A 20171-nucleotide genomic window follows, 5' to 3' on the forward strand; every position below is an offset into this window, starting at 1 on the left:
TCCAGATCTGAGTCAGCTGTCGCTATACTTTTTAAAAAGCAGGACACGCACCTGGTACGAACGCAATAACTGGAATTTCGAGAAACATATCGTCCACTCTAAGGGGACAAAACAGCATCCCAAACTGCTGTCTTTTGCTTTTTAACATTGTGATCTTCAAGCGCTGGATGTAGGCTACCGTTACCCTGCTTTGACAATTCACCCGTAAGCACTTTTAACATCTAACCTGTATGATGTGATTTCATGCCATATGGATGAGGACTTTCTTTTTAGTTGCACTTTGAGGACATTTTTGGACATGGTGCGCTCAGAGTTCTGTTTTATCGGCTCTGTCTGATGTAGCCGAGCACAGTTAGAACCAGAGATTGCGTCGGATTCTATCCTACTTCCTCTTAACTCTTGCTGACATGGTGTGACAGGACAATTTCTCCGCTGTGGGTGAGAGAGTGGGAGGTCATGACACAGACCATCAATAACAGATGGAGAGGCCACCGGCAGCATGGGACTACACAGTGACACATCTTGTCTAACCAATTCTTGTCAAGTCAATAACCGTAAATGGGAAAAACCTGAATGTTAAGAAATCTGTGCGACGACAGAAGTGGCCACCAGCGATTGGTAAGTTAGGTTCACACGAAAATAAAAATTCTATCAATTATTTACCTTCATGTTGTTGCGTACACCTGTAATTGACATTTCTTCGGTCAAACACAAAAGTAGATATTTTGTCCATGATGGAACCTAACCACACAATGGAAGTCAATGAAAGCCAAATGTTGTCTGGTTACCAACAATCTTCATTATTAACAAAATGATAAAATGTTCGCAAAAAAAGACAATATTGTCTTTATTAACACATTCTCTCAAATGATTCTAAACCAATATGACTTACTTTCTTCCATGGAACACAAAGGTAATGGTGGCCCTTTTGCAGACAATGAAAGTGAATGGGGTTGCCGGGCAGTCAAAACTGCGAAAGCCCCATGGAACTGCCATTAAATAGTCCATGGGACTTTCTTTATAAGGAAAACACAACAATGAGTATTTTGCCCAACATTTCCTTTTTGTGTTTCACAGCAATAAGAATGCTAAAAAGATATTGAACGACACATAAAGGAGTAAACAACGACAGAATAATGATTTTTTTAGGGGAACTGCCACTTTAAAACAGTTACTAAAACTCTAAATGAACACCACTCCTCTCATCCAAAAACACATCAATACTCAAATACTGTATAAATCAAGGTGATGTCTTAGAAAGGGCAAAAAAATCATCAAAACAATCAAGAAATCCCCCTCAAAATCCAGTAACAGCAAACACGAGAAGCGTTTCCTGGCCATTCCGATACGTTCCTGTGTTTTGAAATGAAATGAAGTTTATTTACACCGAGTACCAACCCACCCACTCTATTAATGCTTATGTAAAAATACATAAACAGTTAGAGTGTTTCTACATCGAAGGTACGAAACAACTTTCCGCTAAAATGATGAAACATTAACAGAGAAACAGAATAAATAAGAGCGATAATTAAAAGTGTCATAGTCCTTGTGAGGTCCAGCGGCGCCCCCTCTGGTCATACGGGGGGTAGACTGAGCCTGGTATGAAGAGGAAAAGGTGAAAGGTGGGTGGGTATCGAAGATAAGGAGGTTTAGGTGAAAGGCTGTTGGAAAGGATTTGTTGATTTGCAGGTGCGGAAGGGGTTATTTGGTTAGAAATGGCCATGACCCGCCTGTTGACCTCGTTGACCTCGATGACCCCCTGACCCATGCCGCTTGTGCCTTCTGTGCTCGTGGTGGGATTTGTGATGGTGGCGTCTGTTGCGGTGAGATCGCCGTGCTGAGGACAGAAGAAAAAATGCATGAATTTACTGTGCTGATTTTTCAGGAAAACGTATTAGCGGAAATGGATTTAATTTAATAAAAAGGCGTAAATGTATTCAACAGAGCAAGTCATTGGCAGCTCAAAGCAGTAAATAATTTTCTAACGTTAAAATGCAACCCAAGCGTAAAAAAAGTCCAAAAAATGAAAACTCACATTTCGTACAGATGATCTTTGGTCGGTCCCATTTGCCATTAGCGCGGCATTTCGTGGTGGGGATGTGGCGCTGGATGAAACCGTCTGCACACTGGTAACGCACCACCGAGTGTATGTCGTAGTGCGAACGTCCCCGGCCAATAACAAAGGCGTTGTCCACTGTGGGTGGATCGCCACACAACACTACAAAAACAGTCAAACATAGTTTCGTTTCAGTTATTCACTGTATTTATAACATTTAGGTTTTGATTACTGATGCAAAAGTAAAATCTGACCCTCCATTGGTTTTATTATCAATTATTTAACATCATTTTGATCAAAACCTGTATGTGACACTTTCTTCAGTGGAACACAAAGAAAATATTTTGAGAGATGTCTCTGTGGTTTTGTGTCAAGCTTTCCTGTAGCTCAGTGGCTTTGGATAAAAGCGTCTGCCAAATTTGTCCAATATTGTTTGGTTACCAACGTTCTTCAGAATATCTTCTTTTGTGTTCTGCAGAAGAAAGTCATACAGGTTTGTAATGACGTGAGTAAATGATTTGTGTCATGGCTTTATTGTTGGTTGCATTCGGCCAGCGCCATCCAATAAAGTGAGCACGACCAGTATCCAAGCGGCCCAAATCAGACACTTAGTCCGACCATAAAGACACTCAAAAGTACAGAAAACATGTGAGTGTGGGGAAACTAATTAGATTATGCCAGAGGCTATGCTTTATCACAGTGGGTGTGAGTCCCGTTGCCATGGGAATAGTGGATCTCATCCTTAGGACTGGAGTTCACAGATAGTGATGGCAGCATCTCATAGGTCTGCTTGCATTGACATTAACCTAATTAGTCAAATTCATGTTTGTTAAATTGCAGTTCTCCTTCCCACCTTTAAGTGGCGCCCTTGGAGCTGTAACGCCATCACTTGACAGCATGTAACTCAGTCTGTTATTTGTGGCAGTTGCCCTGTAAATACTGCGGGGAACCAATCAGAAGCTCGGCACAGATTACATTTATAATGTAAATGGAACCTTCCATATTATTTTGAGGAATTCTATAAAGTTTTCATGTAATACTTTTCATGTTTTTGTCATTTTTCAATGTCAATAATTCTATTAATTATAAATAAACAGAATAGAGATAAAATTATGATGATAAAATATTTTACATAAGGTACCAACCTCCATGGTCATTTCTGGAGATACATAACTCCTTGATATTTATAAAAATATACATATATACAGTATATATAGCCGGGAAAAAATTAAGAGACCATTCCAAAATTATTTTCAGTTTTTCTGAATTTATATAGGTATGTGGATGACTTAGAGTCCCTCCTGTATGGGATCAGAATTGTTGCAATATTCTGAATAAATAAACTATAAACCGCAAATAAAAATTGAGAGTTTCACAAACACGTTTTAAATCCACACATGCACAAAAAGTGAACATACGTGAGATTTGCAAATAAAAAACATTTATTTTAATGGCATTTATTTGTGGATCACTTTCTGCACATTTGTGGATCGCTTTCTGCACATTTGTGGATCGCTTTCTGCACATTTGTGGATCGCTTTCTGCACATTTGTGGATCGCTTTCTGCACATTTGTGAATCGCTTTCTGCACATTTGTGGATCGCTTTCTGCACATTTGTGGATCGCTTTCTGCACATTTGTGAATCGCTTTCTGCACATTTGTGAATCGCTGCACGCATTTGTGGATGGCTCTCTGTGCTTTTGTGGATTTTGAAACTTTTCTAACGTCAAGGCGTGCTCACAATCCATAAATAGATGGACTCCGCCCACTATCTACGCAAGCCAATTGGGTAACTTTCGCTTTTGTTGACCAAAAGTGCACGTTCAAACTTCAGCCAATCACGTTTTGCTCTGCACTAAGATTCAGGGATTCATATGAGGCGTTTATGACTTGATGAAAGCGTGAACGGACTGGGGTTTACAATCTCGGTGAAAATCACTGCAAGAAAAATTCCTTCACCGTGACAGCTCTACTTTCACGACTACATTACACGTCACATGTCTTTAGGATGTATAAGAGACAATAAGAGTCAATAAGACCAGGTCATAGAGTCAGTTCATGAACCGCATTAACGGGTTGATTAAAAACAAGTGAAACTATTGGAATTTCTCTGTAAAAAACAGCATCCAGCTTCAGAATGACACAAGGGTAAGTTTTTCTTTTTTGAACAAACACCTCCTACAGAAAACCAACCTGAGAATCAAATCAATTCTGCCGAGGACCTGCAGGTTATCTGTCACCTAAAACGGGCAGGAATTGTCACCTAATCAGTGACGACTATAAGAATAAATTGATCTGGGATGTCAGGTGCCGGTCGCATCCTGATGAGTGTTCTTCTACGTCCGCCCTTGCATCCTCCTATAGGTTCTCTGTCTGAAGAGAAAGACTGCTGACCTTCTGTGTTGAGGACAGCAGCCAAATGTCACGCTCAGAAGAGTCAGCGATCCTCAATCCCAACAAGCCAAACTCACAGTCGACGATAAATCATAAATAAATAACAAATATAAAAATCAATACTCCTACACACATTCGGGCTGTACGTTTGGACTCGATGACCCGAAAAGTATTTGGATACATAAGCCGCAATGAAAAATGTATGAATGCCACAGGATTAGATGATATCAAACCCGATGTCAAATTATCCAAGGCCTTTTCAAAGATGTAACTTTTCTTTTTCCCCGTAACTTTTACATTTAACTTGTTGCTCTCAAGGACCTTTGTATTGCATTTTTTTAGCTTGAATAAATCAAATAACACTGGGATTGATGTGCTACGCTTCAGTAATTTGTCGTCTTTTCTCTACCTTTCATCTATTGAATATGCATGTGAAAATGTCCTTAAATACAGTCCTTTTTGCATTCTTGTCGTTATAATCTAAATTCCACATAAAGTTGGTTATGTAAAGCATATGAAGTCCATGTTAACAGTCTCCGAGGTCTAAGCAAAGTAGTTTATCTATCATAGAGTCATCATACTGATCTGACACCTCCGATCGCCCCAGGATTTTTCACACCCCATTGGCAGGCAGAAGTCAAGATGATTCAACAACACAGATGGGAGATTCTTCAGCGGAGTCAGCATTCGGCACCGCCTCGGGATTGTAGCAAACACCTGAGATTCAGACATCTTCATTTCCAGCGAAAACTGCAGCTCAGCAAAACAACTAGACTTTTGTTTGCCACAGTTAAGGCCAGTTCACACAACGGAGGATATTGACAACTATAAAGATACAGATTGCTTTATAAATACAGATAAAATAGTTCAAAATCTTAAGAGGGTCGAACACCGGACGTGGATGCGCTGAGCCGTGCAGCGCCATTGTTTGTAAAAATCAACATAGTGTTTTCTATGAGTGTACACACTCACGGTCAGACACTCTGCTACAACTCTGGATGCGGTTCTGAGTCCTGCAGCGACACAGCACGCCACTTGCATAATTTAACATTAAATTAGATGTTATTTGACTGAGATCATTCTAAAATGTACAAACTAACTTCACCCTAAGCTGCAGGATGCATTCATCTGTTTGGGAATAACGCAAAAACAGCATTCATACAGAAAAACTTGTTTCTTGTTTTTACTTAAACTATTTAAATATTTATGTTAATAAAAAATTATAAAATATAGGTATAAATATTATTTAAAAACTTAAGTTAGGGTACTAACAACATTAAATGGAAAGAAATACAAAACCAAACTAAAACTAGACTAAAATAAAATAAACTGATATTGCAATAAAAAGAAAATAGTTGAGCAGTTTCATGAGAAAAAACTGGACATGAAATGTGAATTTGAAACATTTTCTTAGCTCATTTTTACAGAATGCTGCCCTACTGCAAGGAAAAGCCGTTTTACTTCGGTTTTAAGGTAAGAAACGACATTCAGATGTCACGAACAGGCAATTTGGTTTAATCCTTTGTAAATATAATGTCATATATGTTATTAAAATATATATTTACATTTGATTTGTCAAAAAACTGTCAACGTGTGTTGTTATATTTTTGAGGGATCTTGGGATAACGAACCTGCAAATGTCGCGAATGGCCAATCAGAATCAAGCATTCCAACAAACCGTGTAATAAATAAAAATAACAGACTATTCAAAGAATAAGAATGTGTTAAATAAAAATGTGTTATGTAATCTTAACCCCCCTTTTTTCTTAAACATTTTGAATCAAACATGTTGATTTTGTCTTAAATAAATAAAAGAGAACACAAGTTGAAAGTAACACAAAATGTGTTTTTCCTAACTGGACACAGAGGTTTGTTCCGTTCAGACAGAATTTAGAGTCAAATAATAAACCTAAAAACAAAACTATAATAAGTGTAGTAGACACAGTTCTTTATAGTTGTCAGTATTAAACTGACCTTTAACCTTAGCACCCGTTAAAACACATATCAAGTTATTATTGCATCACTGTTCCTTACTTCAGCATTCTTAATAAAAAGGAACCGTGCCAAGATTAAATTATTATATAAAGGTTTGGCTGGGCACATTAGGTGGTCAATAAAGGTGACAATTTGAAGGATAGAATGACCAGGGGAGAGCTGATGGACAAAAGCAGACAGAGAAGCAGGTGGTGAGGGTGGGGACAAATCATTCCCAGGTGGTCCCGCCAACGACAGCAGGTTGAGCTGTGTATGTGCGGCAGCCATGCGGCTGTTTGCTCAACGTTTCACAGCACACCACATTAAACCCGACGTAATTGGCTTTATTATTTATAGTTTTTGTAAATTGTAGCTATTGCCCATAGTTACATAGTGATTCTACAAATTCTTGTTGTGCCATGTTTGCACATGGAAGCTGTGTGTCGACTGAGAATCCAACGGTCAGATCATTGCTTCAAGTGCTTGAAGACATTACGTTTTTAAGTGCCAGCTAAGCCTCCCACCTTCAAAAACAAGCTCTAATACCATTTTAATATTGAGTATTAAATATAAAAGGCAGGTTGGGATTTGAATTCGAAGTGAAATACATGCTTCATCGACTCTTTAGATTAGGTCTGTCTCGGTCCGAGCCGCCTGAGACATGTGGTCTGATGAATCCGTTCTCCAGCTGGCCCTGGTGAACCTTGTGTCTCTTTAAATCTAGCTAGGGCAAACGGACCCACCAAATTCCATTGCTTCGGTCTGCTTCATATGCAAATATCCAGACAAAACTCGTCTAATGAGTCCACAGAGGTGTGATTGGAGCAGATTGCGTCACAGCACGACAGCCGAGTGGCTGAAGCGCTGTCGTGTCAAGCCGTCGCCCTCCGGAGAACCCACCATCAGACCCTCACTGTTCCCCGGGATGATTCTCATCAGAAATGAGTGACGGGTTATTGTTGAGGTCATTGTCTGACGGGGAAAGATGATGGTGAGATGAGAAGGGTGGTGTGAAAATGGAGTGGTGGAGCTTACCAGTGACAGAGAAATGGAAAAATGGATTGGGATTGCTTTTAAAGAAATGTCTCATTGAAAAATGAAAATTCTGTAATTTGTTCGCCCTCATGTTGCTGCGCATGGTTTTCTCTTTTGGAAAATGCACACTCAAATATAAAGAATAATAACTAGCCAATTTTTGGATGAATTATTCCTTTAAACAAGCCCAGGAAGTGATGAAACCAAAAGGTGATATAACATCTGATGAAGAACGTGTGAATTCAGTTAACAAAAGGAGGTCACCGGTGGAAGCGTTATAAAGCGAGGTGGTATCTGGCCTCTTTTCCGCCGCCTCCTCTCTCTCACCTGTGCCTTTCTTGCAGATGTAGGGCAGGTTGTAGTTGCAGGGCACGTCGTTCCATTTGCCGTTCTCATGGGCGATCATAACCACGCAGTCCTCTCCGCCCGCGAAGAAATTATCCGGCTGGTTCTCTCTCCAGTTCTCATATTGCTGGAGGAGGAACAAGGATATTTCAGGGCTAAATCCAATCCGATGGATTTACAGGGTATTTGCTGTAGCGTCTTACATATCCAATGCATAACAAATGTCTTTCCAAAAAGACACTTGTTAATGGGTCTGATATCTTACACTCATTGTATAAATGGTCGGTTGTGAGAACATCTTTGTAAAAAAAAGTTGAAAAGAGACGTCTGATGGGATTTGCATAATCCATCTGAGCATATTCCCTGCATAAGTATTGTTTTATGAGTCAAAGTGATTCATTTGTGTTCTGCTTTTAGCATGAAAAACTACAAGGACACCAATATCATACAACTATGTACGAGAAAGAACAATTCATTTGCATTGGTTCATTTTACAATTTAAATTGTAAACAAGGAATCATTTTTTAGTCTGGGTTATCATGTACCATATCCCACAGTTCACCCCAAAATAGAAATAGAGATTCCCCCTCATGTCATTCAAAACCTAAAGATAGTATGACTCTTTCTTCTGTGGAAAACTAAGAAGATATTTTGAGAAATTTCTCAGTGGTTTTGTGTCTGAATAATGGAAGTCAATAGGGAGATGTGTTGTTTGATTACCAACATTCTTCAAAATATCTTTTTGAGAAAGTCAAACTGGTTTGGAAAGACATGAGGGTGAGGGTTGAATAATGACATCATTTTGATTTTTAGGGGAACTATCTCTTTAATTTTGTCCAGGGCTGTTGCATAAGCGTGTGGCCCAGGACAGTATTTTTGTTTGTCCTTTGTAGCTTGACCCAGTGTTAAAAATGTCCTTATGAGGTTAACACTGTGTTTTAAGCATAGTGTGAAAAGTCTAGTCTCACCAGATCCATATTATCAGTCCACTGGAAGTCATCTTCAACCATCCGGTCATTCAGACCAATCCATGTGTTCTCATGACTCATACCTGTTTAAAAAACAAAATGGTTTTGCGTTTAATAAACCCAACACATTTTTTAATATAACAAGTTTTTACTTCATAACCTTATGGAAGAAAAGAGTCTTCAGAGATGTATGAAGGCCTTACAGGCTTACATAATGAAGCGTAATGTTTTTATAAGCTTTGAATGAGCTATTTCAATATGCACACCATCGGTCCCCTTACATGGAATTCACCATGTTGTTTCTACAGTAGCCCTAAACGGACAAACTGCTCAACAGAGCGCGTTTCGTAAATACGTGATATCCTTCGCCAAAGAATCGAAAACGTGACAACATGGTGGCTAGCCCAGCTACAGTATAACTAAGCATCATTACTAAGCACGACATTAAATGAATCTTCCAGCAAAAAAAATGGTCATCGGAAATGCAATGAGTCGCAGGTATAAAGAGCAATTCCTATCATCTGACCGCTTTATCAGATTACACAAGACGGATGTTAACACCAAACGTAAAGGGTCTCGGAGCCACAGGATGCTCTAAGAAATGCTTCAATTCACCCGGTTCATATACCCTTTACATAACAGGGCTTATGGGAGCCAAGCAACGGTGTTATCACAATCACGATTTAAGGCCATCCCAGATCGTCCCCAAGATGCATTCTGGGGATTTTCTTTGGGTGTAGGTCTAATGGAATTTCAATCATGGTCGTCCTGATTAACATCATTACAGGGCCCATTAATCTTTCTAATGGTTGTGCCCCTTTTATTGCAGGGGTGGAGATGTCCATTTTCAAGGCGATTAAACACACTTTTTGGTGAGCGCTGTAGCTCTGTATGCAGACGGGTTAGACGGCAGCAGAAAGCATGCTGTGAGAGGCCACACTGAGCGTTATTACCCTGGATTTTAGCCTGACTAGGAGCAGTCAAGTTGAAGAGATCAGTCCTGCGGGGAAGGTCAGCAATCCCGTCACTTGTTTTAGTTACATGGTCAGCTATTAAAAATGGATAGTTCCCCAAAAACTCACCCTCAACCAGTATACATTTCTTTGTTTTTTTGGGTTATTTATCCCTTTAATAAATCTAGGATAGGCAAAAACTTTGAGATTAAAGCTAACTAGGCAAATCAGACAATGGTTAGCTAAATACAGAATATCCGACAATGGTTAGATAAATACAGAATATTTGTGATGTGACATCACATAAAAATATGCTTTTCCTTATGTACTTTCCGTGTGATTTTCAAATTATACATATCAAACGATTTTTGTTAAATGAATGATTTGGACTGAATATTGAAGAAAAGCAGCCCAGAAGAGATGGAAACAAACTGTATTATAAGCATCTTGTGAGAATTCAAGAGGCTGGTTGATAATTCAAGGCAAAGGATGGCGAAGATTAAAAAATATCTTGATTTCTTTCATCTGATAAAACTGAAATAGTTCTATAAAGTAATTATAAAGAATAAATGAGTGACCTTAAAGGGTTGACTATATGAAAAGACTTTCTCTTCTTCCTCCAACAGGTATTGTCTTTGAAAATTGGTGAAATCTTATAACTTTGTAAAGCACATTTCATATTATTTCCCCCCTCACTTTGGATAAAAGCACCTGCTCAAGGTCTGAATGTGAAAGAGATTGTCAAAGTAGAAATGTCTTCCTTTTTGTTCTTAAGGTCAAAAGCAGGGGTCCCCAGGTTCGGTGCTTGAGGCCGGTGTCCTGCAGAGAATCCTTAACTCAAGCAGCTACTCAAGATCTCACTAGGCACAGCAGAAACCTCCAGACAGGTGTGTTGAGGTATGTTGGAGCTGAACTCTGCAGGACACCGGCCCTCCAGAAACAAGTTTGGGGACCCCTGATCCAAACGTTTAATTCGAAACAATTAGACCCAAGTCATCCCCTCCTTATTACGACATATTTTATTCCTAAAACATCAAAGCACCAACTATACGTCATTGTTCCACATATACTACAGTACTGACCATTAATGAAGTCCTGCTCTTGTGTGGAATGGATGCTGGCCAGGTGGCCGCTGTGTTCCCTGCAGTCCTTCTCTGCATCTTCCCAGGTGTGTCTGCGGGTGAAGTATCTGTAGCAGTGACCGTGAAACTTCCTCCAGCTGTGCTCGCAACCCTCCGTGTCTGCATGACAGAGAGAAAGTTATAGGAGAGATCACCACTAAAGTAGAAAACAAATCCCCAGATTATCAATGTAGCCTCGGACTATTGTTCGGTTGCTGACGGGATGCTATGGAAAGTCCATTGAGCTCTTAATCTCAAACACACCGTCTCTTTTGACGTTCAACTTTAGCTCATCTTAAAAAACCCTCTCAGCTGTGTCCCGCTAATCCACGGATGTGGGCACTAGCAGTTTAGCATTACCAAAAACCCTCTTAATCTATTCAAACGACAACAATCTTGCATAACCTACATGCGATGGCTAATTAAAACCTGTCACATCGCTGTCAGAACGCCTCTTTTTTTACCCTCGGAAACTGAAGAAAAGATCATCTGTATTTTCGTGCGTGTGCCTGAGACTGTGAAGGTTTTATACATTAGCCCGGTTTGGCCACACTACCCAATTCCTGAAGCTCAAAGCGAGTTCCGCTCTTTTTACTGATAGCAAATGTAAAGCGACGTCGGTAAATTGGCATCTGCAAATTGGGGCGTATGGGGCTCTGTTTAGCATTCAGAAAGGCCCGGGAACTGTCTGAACGTGGGAAAGATGAACAAAACCACAAGAAAGACACAGAGAGGATAGTGAATAGACATCCTGTTGATGCGTCCCAAAACCACTTTACATTCTCTCCATCAGAATAAAAATTGAGCTCATTATTGTTAATATATTAGTATCAAATATATCATAGCATTGGTTTTCTGTATCCTCTACAGGCACATGTTGGGTACTACCTGGAGATCACGAGATGGTTCAAAGAAATATGTTGCGAGCTTCTTTTTCAGAATGAGCGACCTTCACCTAAAACACAATCCTGGCAGTCATCGCAATCTTTTCTCATATATTTTGGCATTCAAGTTGCTTTCTCTTATCTGGGGGAGAAAACAGACCGGCTGTTCTTTGCTGCTGTGGCTAGATCCACCACACAGCTTGACAGGAACACCACACTTCATTTCCTCGGCGGGTGACGTTATTTGAATGAGCATACTACGAGCTAGCCCATATCCTATTTTCTTACAATAAGCAATATCACACTAGCCAGCGGTAGGCATGAAGCCTTGACATAAAGCACAACAAACCTCACCTCAAATTTTTAGAACAGAAAGACCAATTACGTTGTATATCTATTACCAAAAAGTCATTTTGAACTGACATTTGTCTTATTAAGCACTTGGTTAAACTATTCTATATTAATCTTTAAGAGTGTTTCCCTAAGCCATATACTATAGTATATATACACGGCAGTAAAGTATACTTCAGTGGTTTTGATCATTATTAAACCGTAAACACAAGTGTCAAGTATAGTATATTTACTGTAACACACAGTATATACAAATGGTATCTATAGTATGTATATATATATACTCTATACATAGTGAAGTACTTTATAGTATACTTTAGTGTTTTAGAACAACACTATGGTAAACAGTATATACAAATTTGACTAAACTTGACTACAATACATACTATAGTGGTCAAATATGTCGTCTGTGAAAGGCGTAGGACCAAAAAACGTTCGACCAATAAAAACATTCTGGCCGAACGTTGTGGCGATAGCCATTGGTTGAGACTGGCCCTGTTAACATATTCATCCAACGTAGTTTGCATCCCAGTGCTCACCCAGTTCACGCAGACATCGTATGTCATCAGTGCGCTCACGTCCGCTGTTTCAACATAGAGAGAATGGCTGAGAAGCAGCAAAAACCCTCAACTTTAAAAGCATCTGCTTGTTGTTCCACGGACTCTCTCACCATCTTCCAGAAGCAGTCTGAAACAGCAAGACTCAGGTTCTTTGTTTTGTCACCTGTTGAGCTTTCAACATGCCCTCCCTCAGCAGTCTAGACTTCTGGAAGAAGTCCTCTTCATAGTCCTTTATCGAGTCTATGCTCTCATTACTACTGCCTTTGCCGGTTACTACAGCGAAGTAGCCCAAGGCCTTCATTGGGAATAATTTTCCTTCAACTATTTGCTGTATTCTGCTTGGAAAGGGCCAGGTTCTTATCTGCCAGTAAAGTTTTTTAAATGTGGGAAAAATAATTTTCAATGAAACCCTTAGAAAACGGTTGAAAATGGTTGATTATATAAAAACACAATTTTAACTACCAAGAAAAAAGGGGTGCCTTGAAGCCTTTCTTATGTCTTTGGGGGGCCTTACCCCTCTGAATTTAGGAAAGCTTCATAAGAAACAAAGTAAAACCGAGATATTTTTACATACTGTATTCACTACATAGCAACATTACACATTGTATAATACATTTGGTGATCAAATCAGCTTGACTGCATTTATTTGTTCTGGTTGTTAAGTGTTTAATTTAGCGTATTTTAGCGCTGATCAAAAGCAGCCGCTTGCTGTGCATCAAACCTCAGACAACTGCAAAGCTAAAACGTGAAAACAGCAGACTATGTTTAACGTTAAAGCAGAACCCCACAGGAGAGTTTTTTTTCATAACGCTCCCACCCGCAAAATTGTATTTCGTCCCACCCGCTCCCGCTAAAAATTCACTCGTGTTCACCCGCTAAATATAGATCACGTTTCCAGATCCTACATTTTAGATTGTTTTAAAGAAAATCTATTCGTAACAAATCTAATATACGCTATACAAAAACATTTCAGTTCTTTTTTTTTCATCTTGTTAATACACAGCATTGTTCTACATTTTAATGTCAATACAGTAGACAAAATGTCACAGTGAAAAATAAATGCATTACTCATTTCATACTCAAACTATAAGCAAAATATGAATAAACGAATCCCGCTGGCTTATAGCTAGGTCATGCAAAATGAAAGAACTTTTTTAACCAAACTATTTAACATCCATGTCTCCCCTCTAAAAATCATGAACGCTCTCTCTTCTCTAAAGGCCGTGGCATACCGGACTTTCCGTGTCCGTCTCGTGCACAAATTGCGAGTTCAACACATGCGCAATACAAATGAGTATGTGTGCTCTACCAGACCGCCAGGGGTCAGAACAAAGTCACGTCATTCAGAGATCTACTGCAAATTGATGTTTGAGGAAGTGTTTTCGCCAGTGCAAACAATCTGAGAAAACAGCAAGACAACAAGAACAACAACCAAACAGTGTGGAGCGTGTTTTGTATCATTCTTCTTCAACAACAACAAATTGCAAACATTCTGTGTGTGTATCGACCCCTAGTGGACTAGTGCACTTTTTTTCGCGCATGCGCTCTTCTATGCGTCTGTGTGGTCTCAGAAAATGTGCTGCACATGTGCTGCACCCTTCTGATGACGAAAAATGCATCATGTGGACGGCGCGCGGACTAACGGATGGACCAAACTTCTGGCTTAAGGTGCACTTGGCGACCTACCCGCTCTGTCTGGGGGCTGATGCATGCAAATAAAAGTTAAAACGGAGTAAGAACTGGTCCAGGCATGCAGCAGATGCATAACACAGCCCTCAGATCAGGCTCTACATGTGGTCAGTTAGAAGGATGTCAGGAGTGGGCACCCATCCAAGGACCCGGTCCCGTCCTTAATACCAGAGTTTCCGACCACTACCGTCATTTATACCAAAAATGTACTCCCGCGCCACAAGAATCTGTATCGGGTGCCGCCTCTACCACACAGCATACGCCCTACCCGCCTATTCACCAGCCCATCGATAAACATTTTGACGGCACTGTTGAAGGTACGTTATAATACAGTGGGAATGCATCCAAATTGGCTCGCTCCGGCAAAGCCTGCTCTTATCTCCAGTTGCTAGAAGAATTGAGATGCTGGAGGCCTTACAAGTCACCATCAGCACACCTTGGCTCCCTGCCCGGATTGAGAGTCAGAGAGCTGGGGAATAAATGGCTGTCACTGGTCCACCACCTGCAAGCTTTTACCCCAAAGCCATGTGGAAACAGCAACCCTTTGAAGAAAGCATCGCTTTAGAGCTTTCAAAGCCAATGATACTGTATCTGTGAGCATCCTTGTTCATTTCAATCTTCATCGAAACGTTAACTGATTTTTCTTTTATCTGGCATTCTTCTCAAACGTAGCACGCTGACGGACTGGCACGTTTTGTGATTAATACTCAGCAAATTGAACGAGCAGCAGATAAAAATAAAAAGGCCAAGTGCTTCCAACTGACTGATTGGGTAATTTATCCCCATCACAATGTGATATTTCAGTTCTTTGGCATAGGCACTTCTCATTACCATATATTTAGGGGGTTATTTGGAGGCGCTCCTTCAGCAAAAATAGACAGCACTTTGCCATTCAGGAGGGAGGATGCGGTTGTTTTGGAAGAACATGATTTTGCTTTTAGCATGGAGGAGGTAAACACAAGAGCAGTGCCACTGGGAGTAAGCAGACATGGGGAGTGTAATCTGTGCCAAGTAGAGAGACGAGAATGTCTTAATAGTGAATATTAGTGGTGAAAGTAATGCTTTAGCCACCTCATTCTGTCTCGGATGATGTAGCTAAGATTCCCGATCTGTCTCTGTTTGTGCTAATCCTTGAACAGGCCTCTCAACCATTTGGTGGAGAGTGATCCTTATACTCTACCTGACTGAAGCATCCACATTTGCTGGTGATTATTTGTAGGTTACCTTTACAGCAGTGGTTCTCCACCAGGGGGGTGCAGAGGTACTGCAGCTGGGGCGCAACGGTTCCTCAAAGCTCGAATCTTTGGAACTCAAACGCGATTACAAATAGATGGAGGGCAATGTTCCGTCTGAAGCTGTGTATGTGAGCGGCCGCACAGACTCAGTCTAGGTCCTGCGCAGGGCAATTTTAGGCTGCACACACGATCTTAATATCTACAAAGGTGGATCATATATGTATGTTTGTCTATCAGACTGTAATTTCAGAATAAGTCTCTCTCTCTCCCGATAAGATCAGAGTGCGTGTGAAGGGAGTGGCTTGTAAATAAAGTGCCTTTTCGTATATTTCTGAACTTGGACGACTGTTTAAAGCTGTTGACAGTTATTAAAGATGTAAAACCACACCGCGCCTGTATTACAAACTGCGAATAAACTCTTGCTTGTGTTAAAATAAATGAAACGTGCACCGTTCTCCTGATCTGGCAGATTGATCCTTATGGAATAATGTCCAAAATACTACAATTTTGTAAAGATTTTAATGCAAAAAGTTAATGGTTCACAATGGTATATTAATGGAAACCATTCATCTCTGTGATGGTTTCTTTTGGGTCTCTTTTGTTTTTATTAGCAGGGTTGTTACATTTATAATCTGATATCTTGAGATCAATCTGCTTTCTTTTCTATGAGTATAAACTATATCTAAAATATTTTACATTAACTAATCTATCCTCAATGTGGGGGGGGGAGGGGTGCGCCAGTTCTTTAAATGGGTTTACAGGGAAAAGATTGAGAACCACTGCTTTGCAACATAATGGTTGGCATGTCATTAAAAGATAGTTTTATAGATAAACTTCTGATAATAATCACATGCATGTCTTTGATACAGTATTTTGACAGAAACAAATGGTTACAATGGTAATTTGGTGTAAATTTATTTTTAAAAAATATGTATGAATGCAATAATAATAAAAATCAAACAGACAAATAACAAAAAAAATTATAATAAAAGAAACAAACGATGAATCATAAAAGTTATTCTATCATTTCGCAAATAATAGTAATAATAATAATAATAATTATTAGACTTTACCAAACTAATAGGGTGTTAAAGTTCAACAAACCTCTCAACATGACAATATAGTGAAAAATAAACAACAATATCCTAAAAGTTTGATAGAGGTTAATAATAATAATAATTTAACAAATATTATATATAAACAAATCAAATTTTACGATAAATAAATAATATATTGTTATTAATAAAATAAAATTTGCTTACAGAAAAACTAAGCATTGTTTGTTTGCTTCCTTGAACCACAAACTGCAAATATATCTCTATTGTTTTTGTTCTTTAGGGTTAAGCAAGAGCGATGTATAATAATCACACTCTAACATATCAAGACTTCGCCTTGGGCCATACATGAAAGTGATGAAGCGAGAACGCGAACAACAAGCATGTTTTCATTTCCTCCAGCCCACAGATACTATTAGTATCGCAGGGTAAATAGAGCCAGAGAGATGCATGTTTACTGTATATCCTCTGTAGTATGGACTGTTGGTACGCTAGATTTAAAGGAACTGCTAGTGTTGAGGCTGATGCCTGTTGGTTTCATGTAATGACACATCTGTAGGGTGCATCACCGTTCAGCAGCTACAGTAAGCTTACAAAGAGCCATTACAGGCAGCCTACATGTCAGCTGTTACAGGACGCTGGAGTTTAACCAGGGTCTGTATTGCAAGCCATATTGAACAGACCACTGATGACAGAATATGTATTGCTATGGGTGTAGAAATAAACGTAGCTCATGATTCAATACAACACATAATAATTCATGATGTATACAGTATAGTATTTCGTTTCACAGTGTAGCATAACATTTCAGGCCCTATACTACAAATCAAGTTTGCCGAGCTAAGGTCTGCTAATTCTGTGAAGTACCAAAACTCAGTACTCAAACTTCTACCGCCGCTCTGCTAAAAGAGTAGGAAAGTTGCCAATGCAGCCAAGTCCTACTTTAATGTCCTGCTTCCCCAGTCGCCTCGCAGACAGCCGAATGCACAATCCTACGACACTGCTAGCATCATTCACATTCCCCACAGCAAAACGGAGCAATTTTCACAGGCTCACAGTCCTGATTGGTAACCTAAAATAAAACACACTCACTGTGGCTCTCTGATGCATGAAGACGTTGCATGATGTTTGATGAATATGTGATTCCTCTGAATGTGACTGCCACAGATTATTAGGTGGCATACGGATGTGGAACTGTGCCGTGATACTCTCCAGCACAACCTGGAAATGATCATTACTCCATATAATCAAAGCACAAGTTCTTTGCAACTGGCTGATGCAAAGGAATGGAAAACATTTGGGTGGGGTAAGATGCGCCACCTGTGCAAAACAACTAATGGAAAATACATGTAAATGATCTGGATCAAGTGTTTCTTCAAGTAACATTTTACTGTGGTGAAATGAATTTCAGTGTGCGAACTCCACACCCACTAGTAATGAGTGTCATTGGGTGGCGGGTATATATATCGTGGGGGGTGGGAACAGGTGATGTTGCGTCACTGTTTCAGCCGGTTCCGGTATTCGCTGTGTTTCGCTGCCTGGTGTTGAAGGTATGTGTTGCCGTTCTCTATCATTAGTTTTGTCTGCTCGCTTTAATTATGCCATTTTCTGAAAGGCTGGCATCTGTTCGATATCCCCTCGTGGTGAAGTGTCTGTTTGCCTTTTTGGGATAATAATTTGCTGCATCGTTGGTCAAACTGCTACACAGATGCGTGTTTGTGACCGCTGTCTTCCTGTCGGTAGGCATCATGGTACTTTCACGCGATATGCATGTCAGAGATCTTTTCTTAATTGTTACCATTATTTCTGTGTAGTTACTTAAGGTGCTCCGCCGGAAAGGTGACAGGTTTTCCCGCATGTGGGTATGTAAAACCTACTCTTCTTTTACGATGGCGTTGAAAGGTATGTGAAGTCATTGTTTTAAATTGTGTATTCATATTTTAGATACAAACCAGTGCATCCTTGCATCCTTTTGTGCTCTGTCGCTGCAAGATTTGATGTCCCAATACTGCTGTTTTGCTTTAGTTTTTCTTTAGTTTTGCTTTTGTTTTGCTTCGCGTTGCTTCCGGGTTGCTGCTTGCTCGCTTTTCTCGCTAGCCGGCCCAGGGGTGTGTGCGGTGGCCTAGTGGTTGCCGGTGTTTCTGTTTCTGTTGTACTTTTAGAAGATTGTTTAATTGATTTCCTTTTTGTACTTATTTCTTTAGTGTTCTTGTTTTCATTATAGTTTTGTTTAATTTAATCATTGTTCCATTTCTATTTTCTTTATTTCTAGGAGCTGGGAGGAGTCCAGAGTGGGCAGGCTAGTTATCCCTGGTGCCAGAGTTTTCCTACCAAGTGTAGTTTTCTTTATATTTTCTTTTGACGTGTATTCCAAGTATGTGTGTATTGTGGTTGTCTGTTTGGTTCACGGGTTGACCCTTGCGGGCATTTTGGAGGCCTAGGATCTAGCCTGTTCAACTACTGGTGATCCCAGTTCCCGAAGTTTGTGTACTATTTTGTTTAGTTAAAATTGTCTGTTTCATGAGATTGAACTCCTGACTACCACCATTGCAGTGACCAGTTTTTAATTATTTATGGTCATATATTAAAATTACAACTAGTACCAAATAAAGGTGTCAATTATCAATATCCACGTCTCATAGTCTCTGTCAAAAAGGGAAACTTGAACCTGTGTGCTTGTATTGATTCTTTCCCAGGTAGTTAACCTGGGTGGCGTAGTCGTTATTTTTAGTCCAGTAGGATTGAGTTCTTCCTCGGGCTGTTCGAATCCAAATCCCACCCCTTCTTGCCACATTACTATATATGACCAAATAAAACTGTCTGCCAAATGCATAAAAGGAGCCTAAATGAAATCGTAAAATCATATTAGTTGTAACCTAATGTAATTTTCCTTTGCCCAGAGGAAAACAAAGTAAAATGTGGCACAACGTTCCCCGCTCATCCTTATAAAACAATTACTATCACAACAAGTAAAGAAAAGGAAAAAAAACATCAGCAATTTGTACTTTTCCTCGATCTGTCTCGCGTGTTTAGTAATCTTCACCACGCACGGCCCCGCTGATGTGATGTTATAATTAAGAAACATTCATTACCGCAACTGCTATCTAAAGACCCAGAAGACCACGATTCATTTGGCTGCGCTCGGTATTAGTTGATGCAGGACCTCGGCAGTAAAACCCACTGTCTGTCTTTATTATTTTCACATCTGCGTTTCCCTCCGGCTCAGGCTAGACGGACTGAAACATGCCCGCCGCTCTCTCAAACTGTCAATCAATCTGCTACTCATGAGTTCAAAAGAAAGAGAAAGACTGCCGGGTTGGATTAGCGTGTCTTTATAACCTGCGACAAGCAACTTTCTACAAACTTCAATGATTCTTCAATAGACCTTTGCACACAATAATCATTGTAAATTACCGTAGAATTACCAGAATTACTTTTCTGGTGCCATTCCCTCAAGCAACAGCGTTCCGTCTTTTTAACGATAAGATTTCATTCAAACATACTGTAGGTACCAAAACACTAAAAAACTTAATTTAACGTAATTTAATTT

The 20171-nt window shown here is 39.8% G+C and overlaps 1 protein-coding gene across 1 annotated transcript in view; it reads right to left on the reverse strand.

Moving 5' to 3' along the window:
• Positions 1 to 1709: 1709 nt before the first annotated feature.
• Positions 1710 to 20171, reverse strand: part of ncanb (neurocan b) — a gene marked incomplete at both ends in the record, with an annotated part of 59803 nt that continues 41341 nt past the window's right edge. Inside the window, 5 exons of the mRNA XM_079471913.1 lie at positions 1710 to 1837; positions 2036 to 2218; positions 7788 to 7932; positions 8774 to 8856; positions 10809 to 10967. Coding sequence (XP_079328039.1) covers positions 1710 to 1837; positions 2036 to 2218; positions 7788 to 7932; positions 8774 to 8856; positions 10809 to 10967 — 698 coding nt within the window. The remainder of the gene's footprint in view (positions 1838 to 2035; positions 2219 to 7787; positions 7933 to 8773; positions 8857 to 10808; positions 10968 to 20171) is intronic.

Source organism: Barbatula barbatula, assembly GCF_947034865.1.
Source record: "Barbatula barbatula genome assembly, chromosome: 13".
Taxonomy (NCBI): Eukaryota; Metazoa; Chordata; class Actinopteri; order Cypriniformes; family Nemacheilidae; genus Barbatula; species Barbatula barbatula.